Source organism: Carassius carassius, chromosome 26 (assembly GCF_963082965.1).
Source record: "Carassius carassius chromosome 26, fCarCar2.1, whole genome shotgun sequence".
In the NCBI taxonomy this organism is placed as follows: Eukaryota; Metazoa; Chordata; class Actinopteri; order Cypriniformes; family Cyprinidae; genus Carassius; species Carassius carassius.
In genome coordinates, this window is record NC_081780.1 from 7,277,448 (window position 1) to 7,296,801 (window position 19,354).

The following is a 19,354-nucleotide window of genomic DNA, read 5'->3' on the forward strand; positions in this document are numbered from 1 at the left end:
GCTCTTTTTCTGGCATTGAGATGGTTTGTGTCAAGTAAGAATCCTTGAATCACACATACTTTTCCTTTCAGTTGTGTTATCTTGCTCTTAAAGGAATAGTTCACCCAAAAATGAAAATTTGAAATGTAGATGAGTTTGTATCTTCATCTGAACAAATCTGGAGAAATTTGGCATTACATCACTTGCTCACCAATGGATCTTTTGCAGTGAATGGGTGCCATCAGAAAAACAACACAGTAACCCACAAGTAATGGATGTAATCGACAGACTGCTTTCTTGTACTTAACAAATCCATCCGTAAGATGTTTTTAATGTCAAACCATTGCTTCCAACTAAAATACAAGTCCTCTGTCCATGTTGCTTTCTCTAGTGAAAAAGTGTGATTTGCTCTGATGAAGAAACAAACTCACCTACATCTTGAATGACCTTAGGGGGTGTGTGGATTTTAAGCAAATTTTTATTTTGGGGTGAACTATTCCTTTAAAAAAATTACCAAACAGTTTTTAGTTTTTTGGTTGCATGTCTTTATCTGTGTGTTGAAACGGTCCTGAAACAGCAGGATTGTCCTTGGCCTTGTTGTTTCTGATCTGTGAGTCAGTAGGTTTCTTTTGTCCTTTTCACTATCCCGAGGGCTGTTGTCATGTTTTTGTTCACACATATACACACAAACTCCTGCCATCCACCATGAAAGTGCCATTTCATAGTTTAGAACTGAGGATGGCATGAGGACACAACAATAAAATAACGGGAGCAGTAGAGAAAACCAGATAGAACCAGGTAGGAATCACAATGAGACAAATTCAAAAGGATAAACATCAGTTCAATAGGCTGAGCTCCTTTTCAAAGTTTGTGAACTGCTGCATTGTTACTTTCTTGCCATCTTCTCTGTGTTTGTATGTTTGTTGTCCCTCATGTTACCGCTTGTACATGGATTTCCATCTGATTTGACTTCCAGAATGAAAACGTGGTGCAGAACTCTAATCTCAAATACAATGCACTTTAGTTTGTGTTCATTTCCATTAGAAGCCCTAACAGAGGCAGAATACAGATTAGCGATGACATTTCTCACTTTGAGTGCATTGTTTCTTTACTCTCTCAGTAGACTATTTCCATTAATTCAGACGTGATGGATAACATTTCCTCTCTAATGCTGTTTCAGCTGGAAAACTGTCACAGACAGGTGAATGTGGCTTATATCTGTTGCCTATGGTGTTGTGTGTTCTCCTAATGGGGTTTTGACTTTATAGGGTTACTGGGATTGAGGTTTGAAAGAGAAAGGCAAACAGAGGTATCTCTGTGCACTAAAAAACAGAGAGTACAAGTGTTGTTTGAGATCAAATGGAGAGTCAACAGAAAGTCGAGCTGCATGCATTGAGAAACTGTCGGGATTATTTCCATAATGTGAAAAATTTCACGAATGTGAAATACTGACATCCATTGGGAAGCATAATTTACCATATCCCTGCATTTCCTTGCTTTCATCACAGCTTGGGGACATTGACAGATGTAGGTACTTAAAATATTGATTAAAATCTTTATGACAAATCTAGACTTTCTTAAAGTTTCCATGACTTTAAAATAATGTTCTAAATAAAAAACACAAATACAACATAAAAAACACTCTTGGACACAAATTATTACAAAAATAAGAAACATGTTTGCAACAAAAATAATTGTTTGTGTAGGGAAAAAGCCCATTTCCCAATGAATTATAATATGATTTTGACTCATATAATATAACATGCTTAAAATATAATACATTTGGAATAAAATATAATAATACTAATAAATTTAAGATATATAATAATATAAGCTTTCTCCATGTTATAAGATAATTATACTATAATTAATTATTAATTTATACTAAATTATTTAAAATTATTTATACTACAATTTATTTAGCTTGTTCCACATGCAGCTAGCCATATTTTAGACATGTTCATACATGTTCAAATTCACAATAAACTATGTAATTTTAGATAACATCTGTTTCTTACCTGTTTTTTTATTTTTTTTATGTAGGCTCATACTGACAAACATGCAACACATCAAGTTTGTTATAACTGTGTAATCCAAATGATTGCAACTTTATATGCAATTAAATTACATAAATCTTAAAGGGGTAGTTCACCCCCAAAAAATGAAAAATCATAATTTATTATTATTTTTCTCTATTGAGCAGAAAAGAAGATATATTTTGAAGAATCAAACAGTAAGATGCTGAAAAAAAATAATAATATGGAAGTCAATGCATGGCTAGCACCAACTGCTTGGTTACCAACATTCTTCTTATTATTCTAATATCTTATTTTGTGTTTGGAATGTTCTGTCATTTTTAGATGAACTATCCCTTTAATTGCAGGCCTAAATATTTCACAGTTTAAAGATTAACAGGTTTTTACAGCTGCATTCTGTTAAAATGGCATTACTTACAGTATTCAACAGCACTGCACGTTTGGAGATCACGTGAGTCCAGTTCAAATTCAACCCTTGGAGAGAAAACAATGGATTTTTTCAATGAATGCGACAAAGCAACTTACTCAAAAGCACTAATAACAGTTATTAGTCCACGAGCAGCCTCTGGAGATGACCAGCTCGCTGTATTTAATCTCGTAAATGAAGGGGCGGGCTGTAGTTGTAGTTCCTCCTCACATCCTGCGCTGACCCCCCGATACCCCCACCGACTGATCAAGCGCCTGCGGACCAACAAGCCTCGCTGCCGGGAAAAGACCTTTATCTGCTGTTAAGGTAAGTTTGAACACGCTATGCTTTCTCGATCGGCAGAGACATTGGTGCTTGTCCCAAACGCAGAATAAGAGAAAAAATAACTAAAGTGTGCATCATACCACGCAGTTTTATTTTGTTGATGTTCTTTAGCGCGGAAAGAGTGTCGCAGGATCAACGCAACTGAAAATGCGTTTTGCGGTAAAGTATAAGGCCAAAGTCCGGGGGAGGAAAGAAAGGTAATCGGCTGCATTGAATCACCACGTCTCCTTTTTTACCGGGACAACCACCATTGCGTTCATTGTACGGTATGTGGGCTGTTGAAGGAAGAAGGATAATAACATAAATTGAAATAACTGAAATGCACAGAGTAGTAATTTCTCATGCTTTTTAGTCACATCGCTCAGAAATCAAAAGAATCCGTGGCTTTAACGTTTTCAACGTTACTACAACAACATGTAACCGCAAACTCTTCTAAACACAAAGGTAACTTACCAGAGCGAAAGTGAAACGCTGTTGGCCTACAAATAGACCAAAGAACGCTTTTCAACTTCTTTTAACCTTTAAAAAAACACGATAATGTCAGTAAAAATGTTACTAATTTTAACCAAGAGAAACTGCTACATTATAAATCTGTTAAATAGGACAATATATGTAATTGTACGCTTACAAATGCCAAGTCTTTCTTAGCAGTAAAGCGTAATATATCCACAAAGAATACTTTACAGCAAAAGCCCATATTATATTCAAGAAGTTAATACCCTGAGAGGAAAAAACTAACGAACAAAACTAGACCAGCCCAAAAAAATGGTTTGGTAGACTTATGTTAAAACTTCACTCAGGAAACCGGCTAATTTTATTTTTCTTCAGCTATATGTAGGCTACTTTATATTGTTAAAATAGTTTTTAAGACACCTTACACTTTGCTGCAAAAAGACTATAAAGTTCACGCATGACACATTACATTTAATGATAGCCTATAGGCCCTATGTAATGTAAAAGTTTACTTTTAATAGCACCTATATTATTATGTTAACAGTATAATGAATGTTTAACTATATCTAATTTTACTGCTTACATTAAAAGAAGAAACATCTGTTGGTTTGGTTTAAGTTTAATATTTTATTAAACTTTTTAATAATGCAATATTTCTTTTGAAGTAAATCAGTATGTGGTTCAATAATAGGCTACAGCATTTTTTAAGTAAATCAGTATATGGAGTAAATAAGAAGACCTGGCTTCCTTAAAATTCTTGAAACACTTCTTTGAATGCTTGTGGTAACCCATAACGACACAAAGCCTGCATGTGTTCCAAATCCCAGCCAAAGCCATCGGTCTGTCAAATGCATATGAGAGGAAATTTGTCTTTATCATGCAAGACCCTCACAGTGAGGTGAATAATAAATGCAAATGCAATGAATAAAACATTATTTTGTACTAAATCCTAATTTCAAATTCAAAATTCTGCACTTGGTGTCCATCACCATCATAAATAATCTGCTCAGTGCAGGTAAATAACCCTTTAGAAAAAGCACTCTTTAGAAAAACCACTCTAAGTGATTACCACTGACACACAACAAGGCCTTTCTCCATACATTTACAACACGTGATCAGCAAATCAATATGTCCTCGCAGTCATTCTGAACAACTTCTTTATGCCTCAGTATCTGAAAGAAATCTCTGAAAATCCAGGATATAACATCCATTATAGCAGGGATTTTTTTTTTTATAACAGAACGTGTCAGTCACCTTTCTAATCTGCTGCTGCATTCGCTATCCTAAAGATTTTTCAAACCAGCAGTGTGGGTTGGACTGTTTGTAGGTTTTTTTTTTTTTTTTTTAGCCATTTCAAACTGAACACCCTCATTTTATCGGCCATACATGGCTGCTGGTTTGACACGCACATCCTCCACACTAGGCCCTGAGACGTGAGCGTGTCGTCTGTCTGTGGCAGAAATCCACAGGCCACAGCTGTTAATTAACATGTCATGGAAAGGAACAGTGTTTGACTGCCATCTTCTCAAAAGCCTGTTTACGCTCCTGCCCACCTCCTCTTCTTTGTCCTTTTCCCATTTTGCCTCGTAAATTCACAAAGAGTGAGCCACAACTCTGTTCCACTCCGTTTTTTTCTCTTTCACCAACAGGAGAGATGGGCAGCTTGTATAAGGATGAGCAGGGCGACTGGATCACGGTGTGTCTTAAGTACCTCCTCTTCGTCTTCAACTTTCTGTTTTGGGTGAGTCTCTCTCTGTTCCGCTTTGCTGCTTGAAGGAATAACACTCCCCAAAATTAAAAATGGCTTGAAAATGTACTCACCCTCAAGCCATCCATGATTTAGATGAGTTTGTGTCTGCATTGTAACAGATTTTGATAAATTTAGCATTAGATCACTTGCTCACCAATGGATCCTTTGCAGTGAATGGGTGCCGTCAGTATGCAAGTTCAAACAGCTGATTAAAACGTCACAATAATCTTTAAGAGATCCACATTATTTCAGTCCATCAGTTAATATCTTATATTCTTAATATCTGAAGTGTAAAACTATGTGTTTGTCATAAATCCATTTTGAAGTATTTTATCTTCAATTAACAATACTGTATCTATAACATTGCTTTCTCCAGTAAAAACATTGTTTTGTTTAAATCAAGAGAGAAATATGCACAGTTCAAGCATGGTTTACAAGCAAAAACATCCAAACACAACGGGATAGATTTTTTTTTTCACTGGAAGAAGCAATATTACGGATTATGGATAGTAGTTTGAAGAAATGGTTTACAGTTAAAAAGCTGATTTTAGGCTGTTTGTCATACATTTTATTTCCATATTCTGTTGTAGGCAGCATTCTTATGAAATATCAGATGCAGTGAGAGACAAATGACAAGGAGATGGAAGAAAAACTGTGTATGTGAATGAAAGAGCTTGACGTTCATATCATAATTTAAATCTGAGTCTTGTCCCATCATCTTCTTGCTCTTGTCCCACCAGCCCCCCCCCCCCCCCCCCCCCCCCCCCCCCCCGCTTACTCAACAAGTACACTGCCCTCTAGAGTTGACTTTGTTTCTGAGTGGAGAAAGACAAACCTGCTGTCTGAACAAAAGCATTTCTCAATATGAAGTATTATTTAATTAAATTCATCTTTATAGTTACATCTCTACTGCAGTTTCAGACAGATGGATTTGTCCTGGACCAAACAAGAGAAGTCCAGGAAATGATTCAGAACCACACCTTCATCCAGAATGCACAACCCTGTGCATGTATCCACTCATTTAAAGGGATAGTCCACCCACAATTAAATTCTGTCATCATTTCTTCACTCTCATGTTACTCCAAACTTGTATGACTGACTCTCTTTTATGGAACACAAACAGAAGTTCTGAATAATGCACTGGTTGTTTTTGTAGTTGTGTTGCTTCAAATATTAAAAAGGACACAAAAGCACTATAAAAGAGGTTTATATGCATCTCAATCTGTATCTAACTCAAAATTCTTATTCACTTTCTTTATATTCACATTTTGTGTTGCCTGGGGGGGAAAGAGTCATGCAAGTTTGAACCGACATTGGTGAGTGAGTAACTAATGACTCATTTTCAATTTTGGGTGAACAGTTCCTTTGGAGCTTAACCTCTAAAATATATTAACTCTAGTGTTTCATTCAATGCAGATTCTTTTGTTAAGAAATTTCCTCCTCAAACTCTGAGTCTTCACTGTGTGTGGTATGCAAGCAGCTCAGGGGGGCATTAAAGAGACCGTGGGACTTAGGGATAGTTGTTGTTTGAGTTTGGCACTGGATGGTGTCATGGAAAGAGCTGGAAGTGTTGAAGGGAGGAGTCTTTTTGGAATTTCCTCAGTTTCTGACTTGGATAGATCTGAGAAACATATAAATGAGTGTGTATGCATATAGATTAATGGAGTCTTTACTTTGCACTGCACTACACAGGTGTAGAATTAACCTGTGCTGAAATCCCAGGGTAAATGAATGATTATTTGAGTTGGTTAAATAATGACACGCCTGTCAAACAATGAAATAATTGTTTATCGTTCGAAATAGGGGTTTCAGTTTGATGTGTATAATTAACGCCATTGTTTTTTTTACTTGGGCTACCTTCTCATCATTGTTTTTCCCTAACCATCTATCCAAAACTACAGTTTTTGTCTTTAATTTGAAGACTTTTCAGACTTACAAAGATCGTTTGACTAAAAGATTGTTATCGTTATTGCTTACAAATCATTTGATTTCATCTTTTCCCTCAGTACCACTTCCCACGTTGTTAAAAAACCTAATCTATTCCTATTTAATTGTTTATTTATTTTTAAAATTAAATCAAAGTTAAATTGAAATTTGCCAAAAAAATTACACTTTGGCCATCCAAAATGTTTATGAATCTGTTTATTTATTCAAACAGATTTGTAGAAATTTAGCATCACATCACTTGCTCACCATTGGTTCTTCTGCAGTGAATGGGTGCCGTCAGAATGATGTTTGAGTTCAAACAGCTGAAGAATCCACATTGTTAAGAAACAGTCAAAACTAGTCATTTTTAAATGTGCATAAATATTTTAAATACATTTTAAATTAATGTAAATAAATAAAAATTTGTTTATTTATTATAAACAGAATTAAACAGATATGTGTGTGTGTGTGTGTGTGAGTCTGAGTTTGTGTGCGCTGTCCCATTCTTCAATAAGCAAATGTTTCATTGTGAAAGGTTCAAAATGTGTGCTGTCATGTGTATTCCTATTTATCATAAAGTTCTGGATGTTCAGAACAAGCCATTTTTGTGACTTACTCATGATAAATGTTATCGTTCTTACTAAATAGGACATTTTGACTTTGATTTTATTTTATTTTACCCCTTTATACTTGTAATATGTGTATTAGAGCGAACGTTCTGATATCTTGAGATGCTTGTTTTCTCTTGCAGATGGGCGGGGGGCTGGTGATGGGTGTCGGGGTCTGGACGCTGGTCGATAAAGGAGAGTACCTGAGCCTGCTGGCCTCTAGTACATTCGCTGTGTCCGCCTACATCCTGATCCTGGCAGGAGGGCTGGTGATGGTCACTGGGTTCTTGGGCTGCTGTGCCGTCATACGTGAGCAGAAGAGCTGTCTGTCCACGGTGAGAGAATAGAGATGAATGAGAGGACATCATGTTGTGCCAATTTATCCATTGTGCTCCACTCATTAGATATAATTGCGCTAGATCCCGGCCTCTTTTTGGTCATCTCAGTTATTGTTGCCTGTAAGTCGAGGTGGGCGGCACTGAGTGTCCATAGACAAAGCAGAAACAGCTCCATGGCAGCCGTGACAAATGAGCTGACAGGCATCTGCTTTCTCTCCATTTTTTAAAAAGATAGTACCATGTGTTTGTTCAAAAGAGAGAACGAGACAAGCAAGGTTGTGACTGCCACTGCAGCAGTGCTATTTATAGCCCACTCTCACTGAATCTGTATGAATCTACGGACGAGCGCCACTTTGCTAGGAATTAGCAATGAGGATATTGCCATTGCTGGTCTGATCTGAGTGCATTGCATTATGGGAAAAACATAGAAAAATACATAGGGAAATGTCCACACGCGACAGCTGGCGTGAGGTTAACAGCTGTTCAGTGCGCTATTTGTTTGAATAACCTTGAATTAATTTAATTTGCTACTGTGCTCATGTTGGTGTTTATATAAATTACATCAGACTTCCTGTCCTTTCTTTCGACCTCCAGAAGAGAATTGCCAAATATATGAATGTGTGTGTACAGAGTATTTGTGTTTGTTTGCCCTAAATTATTCTTTTCGGTCTACAGTCTCTGTGTGTATATTTCTGTTCTTTGCTTATATTGAATTCTGCTGATTAACGTGATGGGGCCCAGTGGTGAACAACACAACAAACTCTGTTTGTGTTTTCAACACAATGAAATTGTCAAAACACAGTGCACAACACAGTTTGTCTCCATTGTGTTGTGTTCTTAATTTCATTGTTGTGCTAATTTAGTTATGTTTCAGCTTGTTTCCGTTGTGATGTGGAGATTTTGTTGTGTTGTGCACTACTGAGCCACCATAGATTAGTGATGGAAACTGACTTTTCAGTACTCGCAGTGCAATTAAAATAGAAATAAGTGTGTTCACAGAAAGAGATGGTGTGTTTGAGTTATGTATAATATTGTAAAATAAATTCTGTTTGTTTCTTGGTTTGTTTTCAATTACACCACAAGAAATATTTGGGGTTGTTATCACCCACTCTCTCTCCCTCCACAATAAACTGTGATGGCTTATTCAGTCATTTATTGCTTTATTCTCTTCCGAGGAAAATGTCACTGTGTCTTTTATTTTCATTTGTCAGGCATCTCCACCTCAGCCAGCTCTGAGCAAGACATTTCTTAGAAACCGATTTTATTTTCTTTATCCCGATGACACAGAAAATATGGTTAAATTTTGAAGCATTTTGAATGTTGTATGTTGATGTGTGAATAAACAACCCTGTTGTAAGATATTGTTTGTTTTAGAGGGAAGCCATTTACAATTGTTACTGATAAAGACAAAGGCAAATGAAACTAAATAATGAAACATTATCTGAACAAAAAATCCATAATTACTTTATTGTTTTTAGGCGACCTTTTAGCTTTTCGTTTAACGAATCCAGTTAAATTCAAGTTAAATTAAATGTTTTTTAATATTTTTTAATTTATTTATTCATTCATCCAATCAGTTCATTTTTTATGTTTTTTTCTCCCATTAATTACATTTTAGTTTTATAGAACATCCGCTTGGCATTCATGACTTTCTATAATAACTATAATAGGAATTCTGATTTCATGTGTATTTCCCATGGATATTTATGCTCAGTATTTTACAATTTGTATAGCATAGAGTGGCAATGAGTGGATTTCCTGTTTTCTGTAAAGGATGTTGTATGATTTTTGTGCATTAATTATATTTGTATTGTTTATTGGTTCCTGTCTTCTTGCAGTACTTCTCCTGTCTGCTTCTGATCTTCCTAATTGAGTTGGTGGCTGGTGTTCTGGCCTACGTTTATTACCAGGCGGTGAGTGAACTCAGACACACTTTTAGACAACATTACTACAAAACAAAGCTCTACCAACCTCCAAATTGCTTTTATGATGGATCTAGTTGTAGGACTTTACCCGACTGGTGAGATGAGACATTTGACAGATGACACTGCATACTGCTCACACTTTATATTTTTGTTCATTTCTCTCTGTCTTTCTCTCCTCTCCGTCTCTCACAGCTGAGTGAAGAGCTGAAGCAGCACTTGAGCAAGACGATGACTGAGAACTATGCCCAACCTGGAAAAGAGAGCATCACTCAGGCTGTGGACAGACTACAGCAGGATGTGAGGAACGCCAGATCCCAGCATGTTTCTAGACCTTTTCACATCTATTTTTTTTGCTGTGAACACAAATTTCAGAATCAGTTTTTTTGATAGTAATGCAATTTAAATTATTCAAAACACTGCTAGAGATGGGAAATTCAGTAGCTTTATTTTATAATATTTTTTAATGTCTTTATTTAGCTTTTTTTGCTTTTATTTCATGCTTTATTTTTGTAATATTTTTATTTTATTATTTTTTTATATTAATATTTTGTTTTTATTAATTCATTCAATTTTTATTTCATCTTTATTTATTAGTTTTATTTAAAAATAAAATGCTATAATGTTTATTTTGCTTGTTTTTTATGTAGTATAAATGTATTATTTTTTATTTATATTTTATTTTATTATTAGCACTTTAATTTAATTCAAACTAGATGCACTCAACAGTGTACTACCTCTAAAAATCAAGTAAAATCCTTGCTGTGAACAAAGTGCAGAAATACAGTTACTCCATACCTTTAAAACCATAACTCCCTCATCCTAACCTTGCAGTTCAAGTGCTGTGGGAGCAACAACTCCTTTGATTGGACACACAGTGTGTACATCATGTCCCCGCAAGAGGAGAAGCGGTTGGTCCCTGACAGCTGCTGTAAGACCATCACCCCTCAGTGTGGAATGAGAGACCACCCCTCGAACATCTACAAGGTGGAGGTGGGTCAGATACTGTTAACCTCAAAGCAACCCCCACACAACATTTACGCAACATGTGTTTATATATCTGTACTTAACGTGCTTTACAAAACACATGCTTAGATTCTTTCTCATTGTCTGTGGGAACTACACTATGCCTGTGAACCAAATTATCCTAAAGTGTTTAATACGCCCCTTGGGAGTCATTTAGACTAAGAAAGCACAGCTGTGAGCAAAGCAGGTGTGACTGGTAACATATATGAGCTTGTAAAGTGTGAGGTAACACTACAGTTAACGGCTGCCAAGCTCTCTGTGTACATTCTTTGGGATCCAACCTCCGGTGTGATACATGATACAATACAGCACTGGTTTTACTGGCCTCTAGTGGGCCATTAGTTTTACTCTGTATTTGATATGTTGTGGCAGTATCCACGATACTGTCTATTAAATCACACTATAAAAAATCAGTAACTCATCATAAGTCTGCAAAATAAATCAATTTACACATCCACATATGCGCGTTGACACCAAGAACATGATCTATACAGTAAACTGGAACTGTTAACTGAGTTAAAAGTGCTGTGGTCTCTCACAGGGCGGCTGTATCACTAAACTGGAGCAGTTTCTGGCAGATCACTTGCTCATTATTGGAGCTGTGGGAATAGGCGTGGCCTGTCTACAGGTAAGCCCCGCCCTCCTCAGGTGTGCTGTGCAATTAAAGGGAAAGTTCACTCACAAAATGATTTACTCAATGTCATGTTGTTCTTAAAACATGTTAACTGTATATATATATATATATATATATATATGTTATTTTGAGCTCAACTCAACATGCATATAACCTACATATTATATTTTTTATGTTTATGTCCAATTACTCTGAAGCATATCTCAGAGAAACAGTAGGAACAATGGATCATTGAGGTGGTTCAATAACATGAATGCCTTCACTAAAATAGCTAATGCAATGACCTGCGGGCAATCGTTTAATGGACTCTGTTTTCACCCTCGACCGGTAATACGCATTGTAGTCACACAGAGCACTGCCTGCTGGGTAAAAATAGGTGGAGACCACATGCAGGTTTGAGAAAATGAAAGAAAGGGAGATTGAGAGCTCTTAGCTTTAAGTGCAGAACTCACAGTGAGAGTGCTGCATTCACTGTAGGGGTGCAGAGGGCCATTGATCTGTTTTTTTCCCTTCAATAAACTCTGTATATAAACACCACTGAAATCTGAGTCCAGCTCCGACCTCATATTGATTCTCTGAGCTGGGAGAGATGTGTAATAACCACAGATTATACTTTTGAGAAGTTTATCCCACTCTTTAATGTTTTTATATGTTGTTTGGTATTGAAGCTTATTTCCATTTTTCCATTGGCTTTTACATTTATTTATTTTAGAAACAAACGTGTTTATATCTCACAATTAGAATTTTTATTCTTAGAATTGTTGATTTATATTTAAATTGTAATTTTTTTAATATTTGTATTATATTTATATTCTTATATAATATAAAGTGGATTATTTTATATTGCAGGTTACAAACTCACAATATGTTTTTTTTCTTCTCTACCAATGCAGATTTTTTTCTCAGTATTGCAAGGAAAAAAAGTTCTACCTTAAGCTTTTAACAACTGATTAGAATAGCAAATTTCTATCTCATAACTGCAAATTATAAACTTACAATAAAGCTTTTTCTCTCAAAATTGCAGGTTTTTATCCTATAATTCAGACTTTTTTTCTTAGAATTGCGATTAAGTAGTCAGAATTGTGAAATATTAACTCAGAATTTGCAAGAAAAACTCAGAAATGTGAGATTGAAAGTCACACCTTTAGCTTTTAACAACTTATTAGAACACTGTATTCTTCTAAAAAGTTTTGAATTTGCAGTGCATAGTATGCAGATTGTAGAGTATGGTCTATACTTAGTACCACATACTATGTAGTATACTGGATGTTAGAGCAGTGTTATAGCAGGTCTCAGCTGCTGGTCATGCGGTTATTACATCCAGGAAATGTGAAGCTCTGGAGTGATTAGGTGACTAAAAATAAATCCTGCGCTGAATTTAATGTAATGATTTTACTGTAAAAAGCCACAGTGTAGCTTGAAGCGGCTCTAGAGGGAGAGCTAATTAAATTTATCCTCTTCAGTGATCTTTCATTATTAGTGTCATTATGGCTGTAAATACAGTGCTACTCTGCAGGGGTCTAGAGCATCGGTTTACATTCATAAGATACTGTAATAAATTGTTTGGTTTTAAATTTTCTGTGTAATCACAGCAGTGCATCTTTGAAGAAACTACTTAAAACCAGCTTGATAAGCTACAGCACAAGCCTCATCATTTAAAGGAATAGTTAACCCAGAATAAAATGCAGTCATCATTTACTCACCCTCAAGTTGTTCCAAACTTGTATGCATTTCTTTCTTCTGCTGAACACAAGTCTTTTTGAAGAATTGAATTGAACTGAATAAAACACTAGAAAACACAATTAATTTTGTTACAAAGCATCATTTAACATATTTCACTTCAGAAAATAAGTATTATTTTAAAAAAGTGATAACCTCAACACTTTTATATTTCCCTGAACATCTTTTTCTGAGGTTGTCTGAAAAAAACAATATTTCAGGGATTTGTAATGTTTGTCTTAAATTACAGCATGTGTCTCTGTTTTGTCTTGGTTTTGTTTGTCTTTGTCTCTCTCTCTCTGTCTTTTTCTTTTTGGTTGTATCTTTCTTATCTGTTGTTTGTGTGTGTGTGTGTGTGTGTGTGTGTGGTGTAGCTGGTAGGAGCAGTGCTGACTGCCTGCTTTATTTATCTGCTTTATAAAGAAGAGGAAGAAGACTTTTCTGATGTTTGATTGGCTAGTGCCAATGTTTGACTCCTGAAGCGCTATGCAATGAGAAGGTCGGCCGTTTGATTTTGTGCTCGTGTGTGTGTGTGTGTGTTTGTGTGTGTGTGCATGTCCACGTGCCTTGTTCCTGTCACTTCATGTCCACCTCATGCTTTCTGTATGACTTACGTGTGTGTTTGGCATGAAACCAGCATTCTTACTCAAGACACGCTGAATGCTGCATGGCAAAAAATGAACAAAAACTAACAACTAATGTCACCAAATACCATTTTATTATGTTAAACATTTGTGTTTTGAGACCAAAATCATTTCATAAGGGCATAAGGCAGATAACTGAATATGTTCATCTAAAAAAATGTTTTATTTTTGAGAATAAGTAGACTGTGTCGACTGTTTACCTGATGTAACCTTTTACCTACAACCTGCTGTGGGACTCCCAGTGTGTCTGATCTATTTCTGGCTTCTCTTTTCCTGTCTATTGTATCCCTTCCTCTGGACCCAGACTGCTAGAAAAAAGAACTTTTAAAGGTGTCAACATATCTGCTCAGAAAAAAGACCCTAGCTTTTTGTGTAGGTCTGCTGATTGTGATGAAGTCTCATCTCTGGGTTTGTTGTCTATCAAGCCTTTCTCCTGTGCAGTTAATCCCACTTTCATCCGGCTTTATTTTCCTCTGGAGTTGCATTAGAAGTGCTGGCAGACAGCATTAATACTGCTTCTCACTCAGTGCTTTATGACATGGAGGAGAGCTGTGTGAAAAGAACAAGCTTTTTAAAAGTGAAACTGAAAAAAGGACACAAGGGAACGAATTCTGTAGATTTTCTAAGATGCTCTTTTCCAAGCAAGGAAAATGAATGAAGACGGGGGCTTTTAAGCTCCAAAAATAATAAAAAAGAGGCATAAAGCATATCGTTTTTTGGTAAACTATATTCTACATTTGCTAATGACATATGAGTTATGTGTAAAGATCATTTTATGACAAATTTACATTATTGTTCATAAGTTCCTCAGTAAGGATTTTTTTTTTTCAAATCTTTGGCATCACAGAAATAGCATTACATTTTACATTTTTTTTAAATGAGCATAAAAATTTGGAATATTATTGTTTTACTATTTTTGAGCCGTCTTGGTGAGCATAAGTGACTTCATGTTCCAACCGCAAACCTTTCAACTATACTAATCAATTGCTTAAATTGATACTTTTGGTTGTGTTTTTAAATCTCTTGTGTATATTTGTGTTATTAAACACTCTAAATTGGCATTTCAAGACATATTTGCACCAAGTTTGGCCTAGTTGACATCAGATATAACTGGTTCTTGTAAATGACCTTATTTATTTATTTATTGACCCAAGTTCAAATAAAATATTCATTTTCATTTTCTTTGTATTGAAAAGAGCACCTCTGATAAATATCTTTAAAAGAAAGAAATTCACATGGGTTAAAGAATAGGTTAGAAAAGGTGAAAAACGTATATTATTCAATCTTAACTTTGGTATAATTTCTTTTTTTTCATTCTGAATTAGGTGAATTAAAGTCATTCAGTTACACTGTACCATAAGAAAGTTTTATGAACTAACCTACGAATGTTTCCCCTTTTTTAGTCCACATAGTGACATAAATATTAGAGATCCCATTCTGAGGTTCATTTGAATCCTCTAAAAACACTCATAATCCAGAGATCCTTACTGGGGTGTGCCATAAATTCTCATTTACCCTACAATTAACTACAAATTAACCAATTTAAAGTTCATGGTCTTTCCCATAAAAGTAAAGCATTGTTAAGGCGAGGAAATACTTGAGTTGCGTTGCACTCCCAGCTCTGGTTTATTTCTGTGTTTGTGGGAAGGAAGAGGCTCCATAATTTTTGAAGAAACGATCGCCCACCAAGAGCCCTCCTAGGACCTGGCTTCAGATTGTCTTCAGCTTTTTTCAGAGAGAGAGAGAGAGAGAGAGAGGAAAAAATAAGTCCTGGCTGGATGTTGAAACACTATATTTTTAGGGCATGTTTTGTAATTTGTAGACAGAGTTTGCAGAGGTTTGTTAAGATTCTTATATGTTTATCTCCTTCATATTTTTGGGTTGTTTTCCCCAAAAATTACAGCTAGAGGAATATACTCAGGGTGTTTTTTATGCCGCCACAAATTTTACAACAAAAATTTACAACATTAACTCGCCTTTGAAGAGTGTGGCTCATTGCAACATTTAAAGTGAAAAGCCATTTTGAAATATGGAAATGTGTAATTCATTTATGCTCTTCATTTTTAGAGCTACCACTGGTGTGAATCTGCCTACATGTTGTAGCCTTTATATAAACACTTGCACATACACACACACACACACACACACACACTCCCACACATGCTGATTGACCCAGTTACAACAACACTGCTACCGGCTGGCTTACACTTCGGTTTCCATAGTAACTGTACACCGCTTCCCTCTTCCTCTCCGAGCCTTTTATGAAGAGAGTTTCAACAATTGTCACATGGCTTTTAAAATATTTGTTTTTAAAGGAATAGCTCACCCCAAAGTTGCTGAAAATGTGCACACTCTCAGGCCATCCAAAATGAAGATGAGTTTTGCAAAATATTTTACTCGCCAATGGATCTTCTGCGAGAATGAGAGTCCAAACAGCTGATAAAAGCATCACAAGTAATCCACATGACTCCAGTCCATCAATTAACAACTTGTTTAGTTGTTTTTAACTTCAAACTGTTGCTTTTAACTCAAATTTGAGTCCTCTATCCATAATATTGCTTTCTCTGTAAAACAAAATAAAAAAATTTAATCTTTTCTGAATCAGGAGAAATATGCACAAACATCAAGCACCGTTTATTAGCAAAAGTAGTCCATAAACATGAATTGATTTACTGGAGTTGTGTGGACTATTGTGATATTATGTTGTTTTTATCAGCTGTTTGGACTCTTATTGTGATGGCACCCATTCACCGCAGAGGATCCATTGGTGAGCAAGTGATATAATGCTACATTTCTCCAAAGTTTTGATCAGGTTTGATGAAGAAACAAACTCCTCTACATCTGGAGGATGGCCTGAGGGAAATTTTCTGAACATTTTTATTTTGGCATGAACTAGTCCTGTGAAGTCTTGAACCAATTGAAAAAATAAATCCTAAATCTCAAGACTGACATTGTTGGAGCTCTTTTTATGGAATGTTCTGCTGCCTGATGCCTGCCAGTATCTCATTCAGTACAAGATATTACGGGTATTTGACTAGACAGATATCCACCAGACAAAAAAGTGTGGCTGATGGCCATCTTGTCTAGTCAAATGCAAGACCAATCTTCATCATTTTCATGTTACTTTGATATATTTTAAGTGAACTCTGTGTGTGTTTTTCAGATTTGTGGAATGGTGTTCACCTGTTGCCTGCATAGGCGAATTAAACTGGACCCGTATTGACCACTCGGAAATGTTATATGACTTTATTACACTATAAACACACACATCCATGACCTTACTACTGTGTCCATTTTAAACTGCATGACCAAATGCATTTGCATTCATATAAGGGCTTTATAATCTTTTATTTGCCACATTTTTAAGACAAATGTTGCTCGTGTTTTTGCCTCCTTATGATCCTAATAGATGGATGTGGGATATTGCCCTGTAGTCATTTAGATCTCAAGGAATAAAAATAAATAAATAAATAAAAGATTTTTTACTTTTGAGTAAATTATAATATTTCAAAATATTTTTATTAACCACATATTCACTTTAAATAGCTATGTAATGTGCTGTTAGATCTCAAGCAGGTGTGGGAACCTGCTTATAGGCACAAAATACAACAGACCAACATTAAGACCAATCCAATAATCATTTACAAATTGAAAAAATAAAGTATATATATTTTAATATTGCAATAAACAGGTGTCTTAAATTTTGCCAATCATCACACTTCATTTTGAATATCATTCACAAAAAAAAATAATAAAGCTGCTGTTTGAGCCTTAATGATTTTCATTATAATGGATTGGCAGAATATTATGCTTATTTTGTAAGAGATTTTACTGAACTGATGAACTCCAATTTAGGGCCATGTCATGAAACGTTCAGCTGATTGAAGGAAAAGAATGAGCACCATTCCATTGCATTGCAACACAAGTCACAGCTGCAAAATCTTAATGTAGTTGCCACAGCAACATCAGCCTTATTGAAATTCAATGTCATTTGGGTGAAAAATGGTTAGAAAAAGATTTAATGTAACATTCTTGTTTTCTGTTGTACTGATTACCATCTGTAATCCAATTGCTTTATGATTATGACAGATTATGCATATTTTAAAAACATTGTCAGTAAAAACATCTCTCATGAACTGCACGTTAAGTCTGTAGGTTTTGATTTAAAATATGCATTTAATCATCCCAGTAGCTGATATAGTAGATGTAATCTTTCATTTGAAAACTGTTATGTATTTGTATATGGGAATGTGTATGTATTTTCATTAAGAATTCACTTCATAAATTCTTTGCCTTAAGACTGTTGCAACTTTTTGTGGGCAGTAGAGATTTATCTGAAACAGCTGTATGTTTTCAAAAAATCTATTTCTAATAAACTTATTTTGTTGACGTATTCTGTTTGACTGCTTGTACTGACGTACTGTAGCCAGTAGATGGAGACGAACACAAATAAATTGCCTCAAGGACAAGAACTCATGTTCAACTTTAAATTGAAAATCCACACGATTCTCATGTGCTTTATTTTGGGAAAAGACCAACTGACATGCAGCCACTAATATCCGGATAGTAACTTTCATACCCGGATAATATCCAGATCCAGATTGTCTTTACATTTGACCACAATAAATTTGTCTCTGTTTTGTGTCTCTGTCAGATAAAAATCTGATCTGTAATGCTTTTTCCCTTGTTGCAAACAAATCTGAGGAAGCTCATTTCCTGGTTCCTTTTTGTGATGATGCCATAAAATGTCATTGCTATATGGATTTGTGTGCATAAGAACAAGACTTTTGAGTTATTGGCGTTTTTCTGCCTATTTAATAAATTTAATCTTGAGCTGCATTGCAGCCTCTTGCATTTCTAACTGTTCTGTCATCAATTATAAGTAGGTTACTGACATATTCAATTAGGGTTGAGTAATGATGACTTATGCAACAGATGTTTTCTGCTCACTCACATGCACAATGTGTTTTAAACCACTTCTCAGTGTGCTTTAAGCAATGCAATTGGAATGCATAGATGCAGTTACACTGCAGGGCATCTATATGATAAGTCCAAGACTCATAAAGCGGATTATTGTGGCTGAAATCCCCCCTCTGCTCCTGTCATTTCCTCAGGAAACCATGAATAACTGAGTAAAGCATATGAGCGAGCGCAACACCCACCCACACCCTACCCTACCCCTGTTTAACATTACCAACAAGTGAGAGTGAATGAAAGACAGCTGGTGATACATAAAGCTCCACACACACACCCTGAGCTCAAATCTCTGAGTAATGCCACACCTATCTGCTTAATTTCATCTATCTATCTATCTATCTATCTAACATGCTGGAATGTTTCAGTGCCATGATCAAAGCTCGGGTAAGACGTCCGTTTAGACAACAAAAGCTGCGAGTGTCAGCGGGACCAGGACCAGAGGCCCTGCACACAAACTGAAACCGTAGTGTGTTCCTGTCAGCATGCAGAGATGTGTCAGAACCTAAGCAATCGCAGCAAGAGATGAATAGTGCCAGATGTTGCTTCTTGGATCGAAGCCTGGAGAGATGGCCTCCAGACGTCCAGGGAGAA

At 35.8% G+C, this 19,354-nt stretch overlaps 1 protein-coding gene across 3 annotated transcripts; it reads left to right on the top strand.

Moving 5' to 3' along the window:
• Window positions 1-2,597: 2,597 nt before the first annotated feature.
• LOC132105667 (tetraspanin-11-like) lies at window positions 2,598-18,179 on the top strand. 3 transcript variants are annotated; one of them, XM_059510948.1, is made up of 10 exons: window positions 2,678-2,748; window positions 2,878-2,963; window positions 4,869-4,960; window positions 7,647-7,838; window positions 9,680-9,754; window positions 9,959-10,063; window positions 10,598-10,756; window positions 11,331-11,417; window positions 13,517-13,641; window positions 16,950-18,179. In XM_059510948.1, the coding sequence occupies exons 3-9, from the start codon at window positions 4,874-4,876 to the stop codon at window positions 13,592-13,594; spliced, it is 783 nt and encodes a 260-aa protein (XP_059366931.1). In that variant the 5' UTR covers window positions 2,678-2,748; window positions 2,878-2,963; window positions 4,869-4,873; the 3' UTR covers window positions 13,595-13,641; window positions 16,950-18,179. The 3 variants fall into 3 exon arrangements, with proteins under 3 accessions (XP_059366930.1, XP_059366932.1, XP_059366931.1); XM_059510947.1 differs by lacking the exon at window positions 2,878-2,963 and having other exon boundaries at window positions 2,598-2,748; XM_059510949.1 differs by lacking the exons at window positions 2,878-2,963; window positions 13,517-13,641 and having other exon boundaries at window positions 2,599-2,748.
• The last annotated feature ends 1,175 nt before the right edge of the window (window positions 18,180-19,354 follow it).

Excerpts from the sequence above, each read along its gene's own strand:
- LOC132105667 (XM_059510947.1), top strand. The coding sequence starts at position 4,874 with ATGGGCAGCTTGTATAAGGATGAGCAGGGCGACTGGATCACGGTGTGT. Across the intron at positions 9,755-9,958 it reads CCTACGTTTATTACCAGGCG|CTGAGTGAAGAGCTGAAGCA; the intron begins GTGAGTGAACTC and ends CGTCTCTCACAG. Across the intron at positions 10,064-10,597 it reads TGGACAGACTACAGCAGGAT|TTCAAGTGCTGTGGGAGCAA; the intron begins GTGAGGAACGCC and ends CTAACCTTGCAG.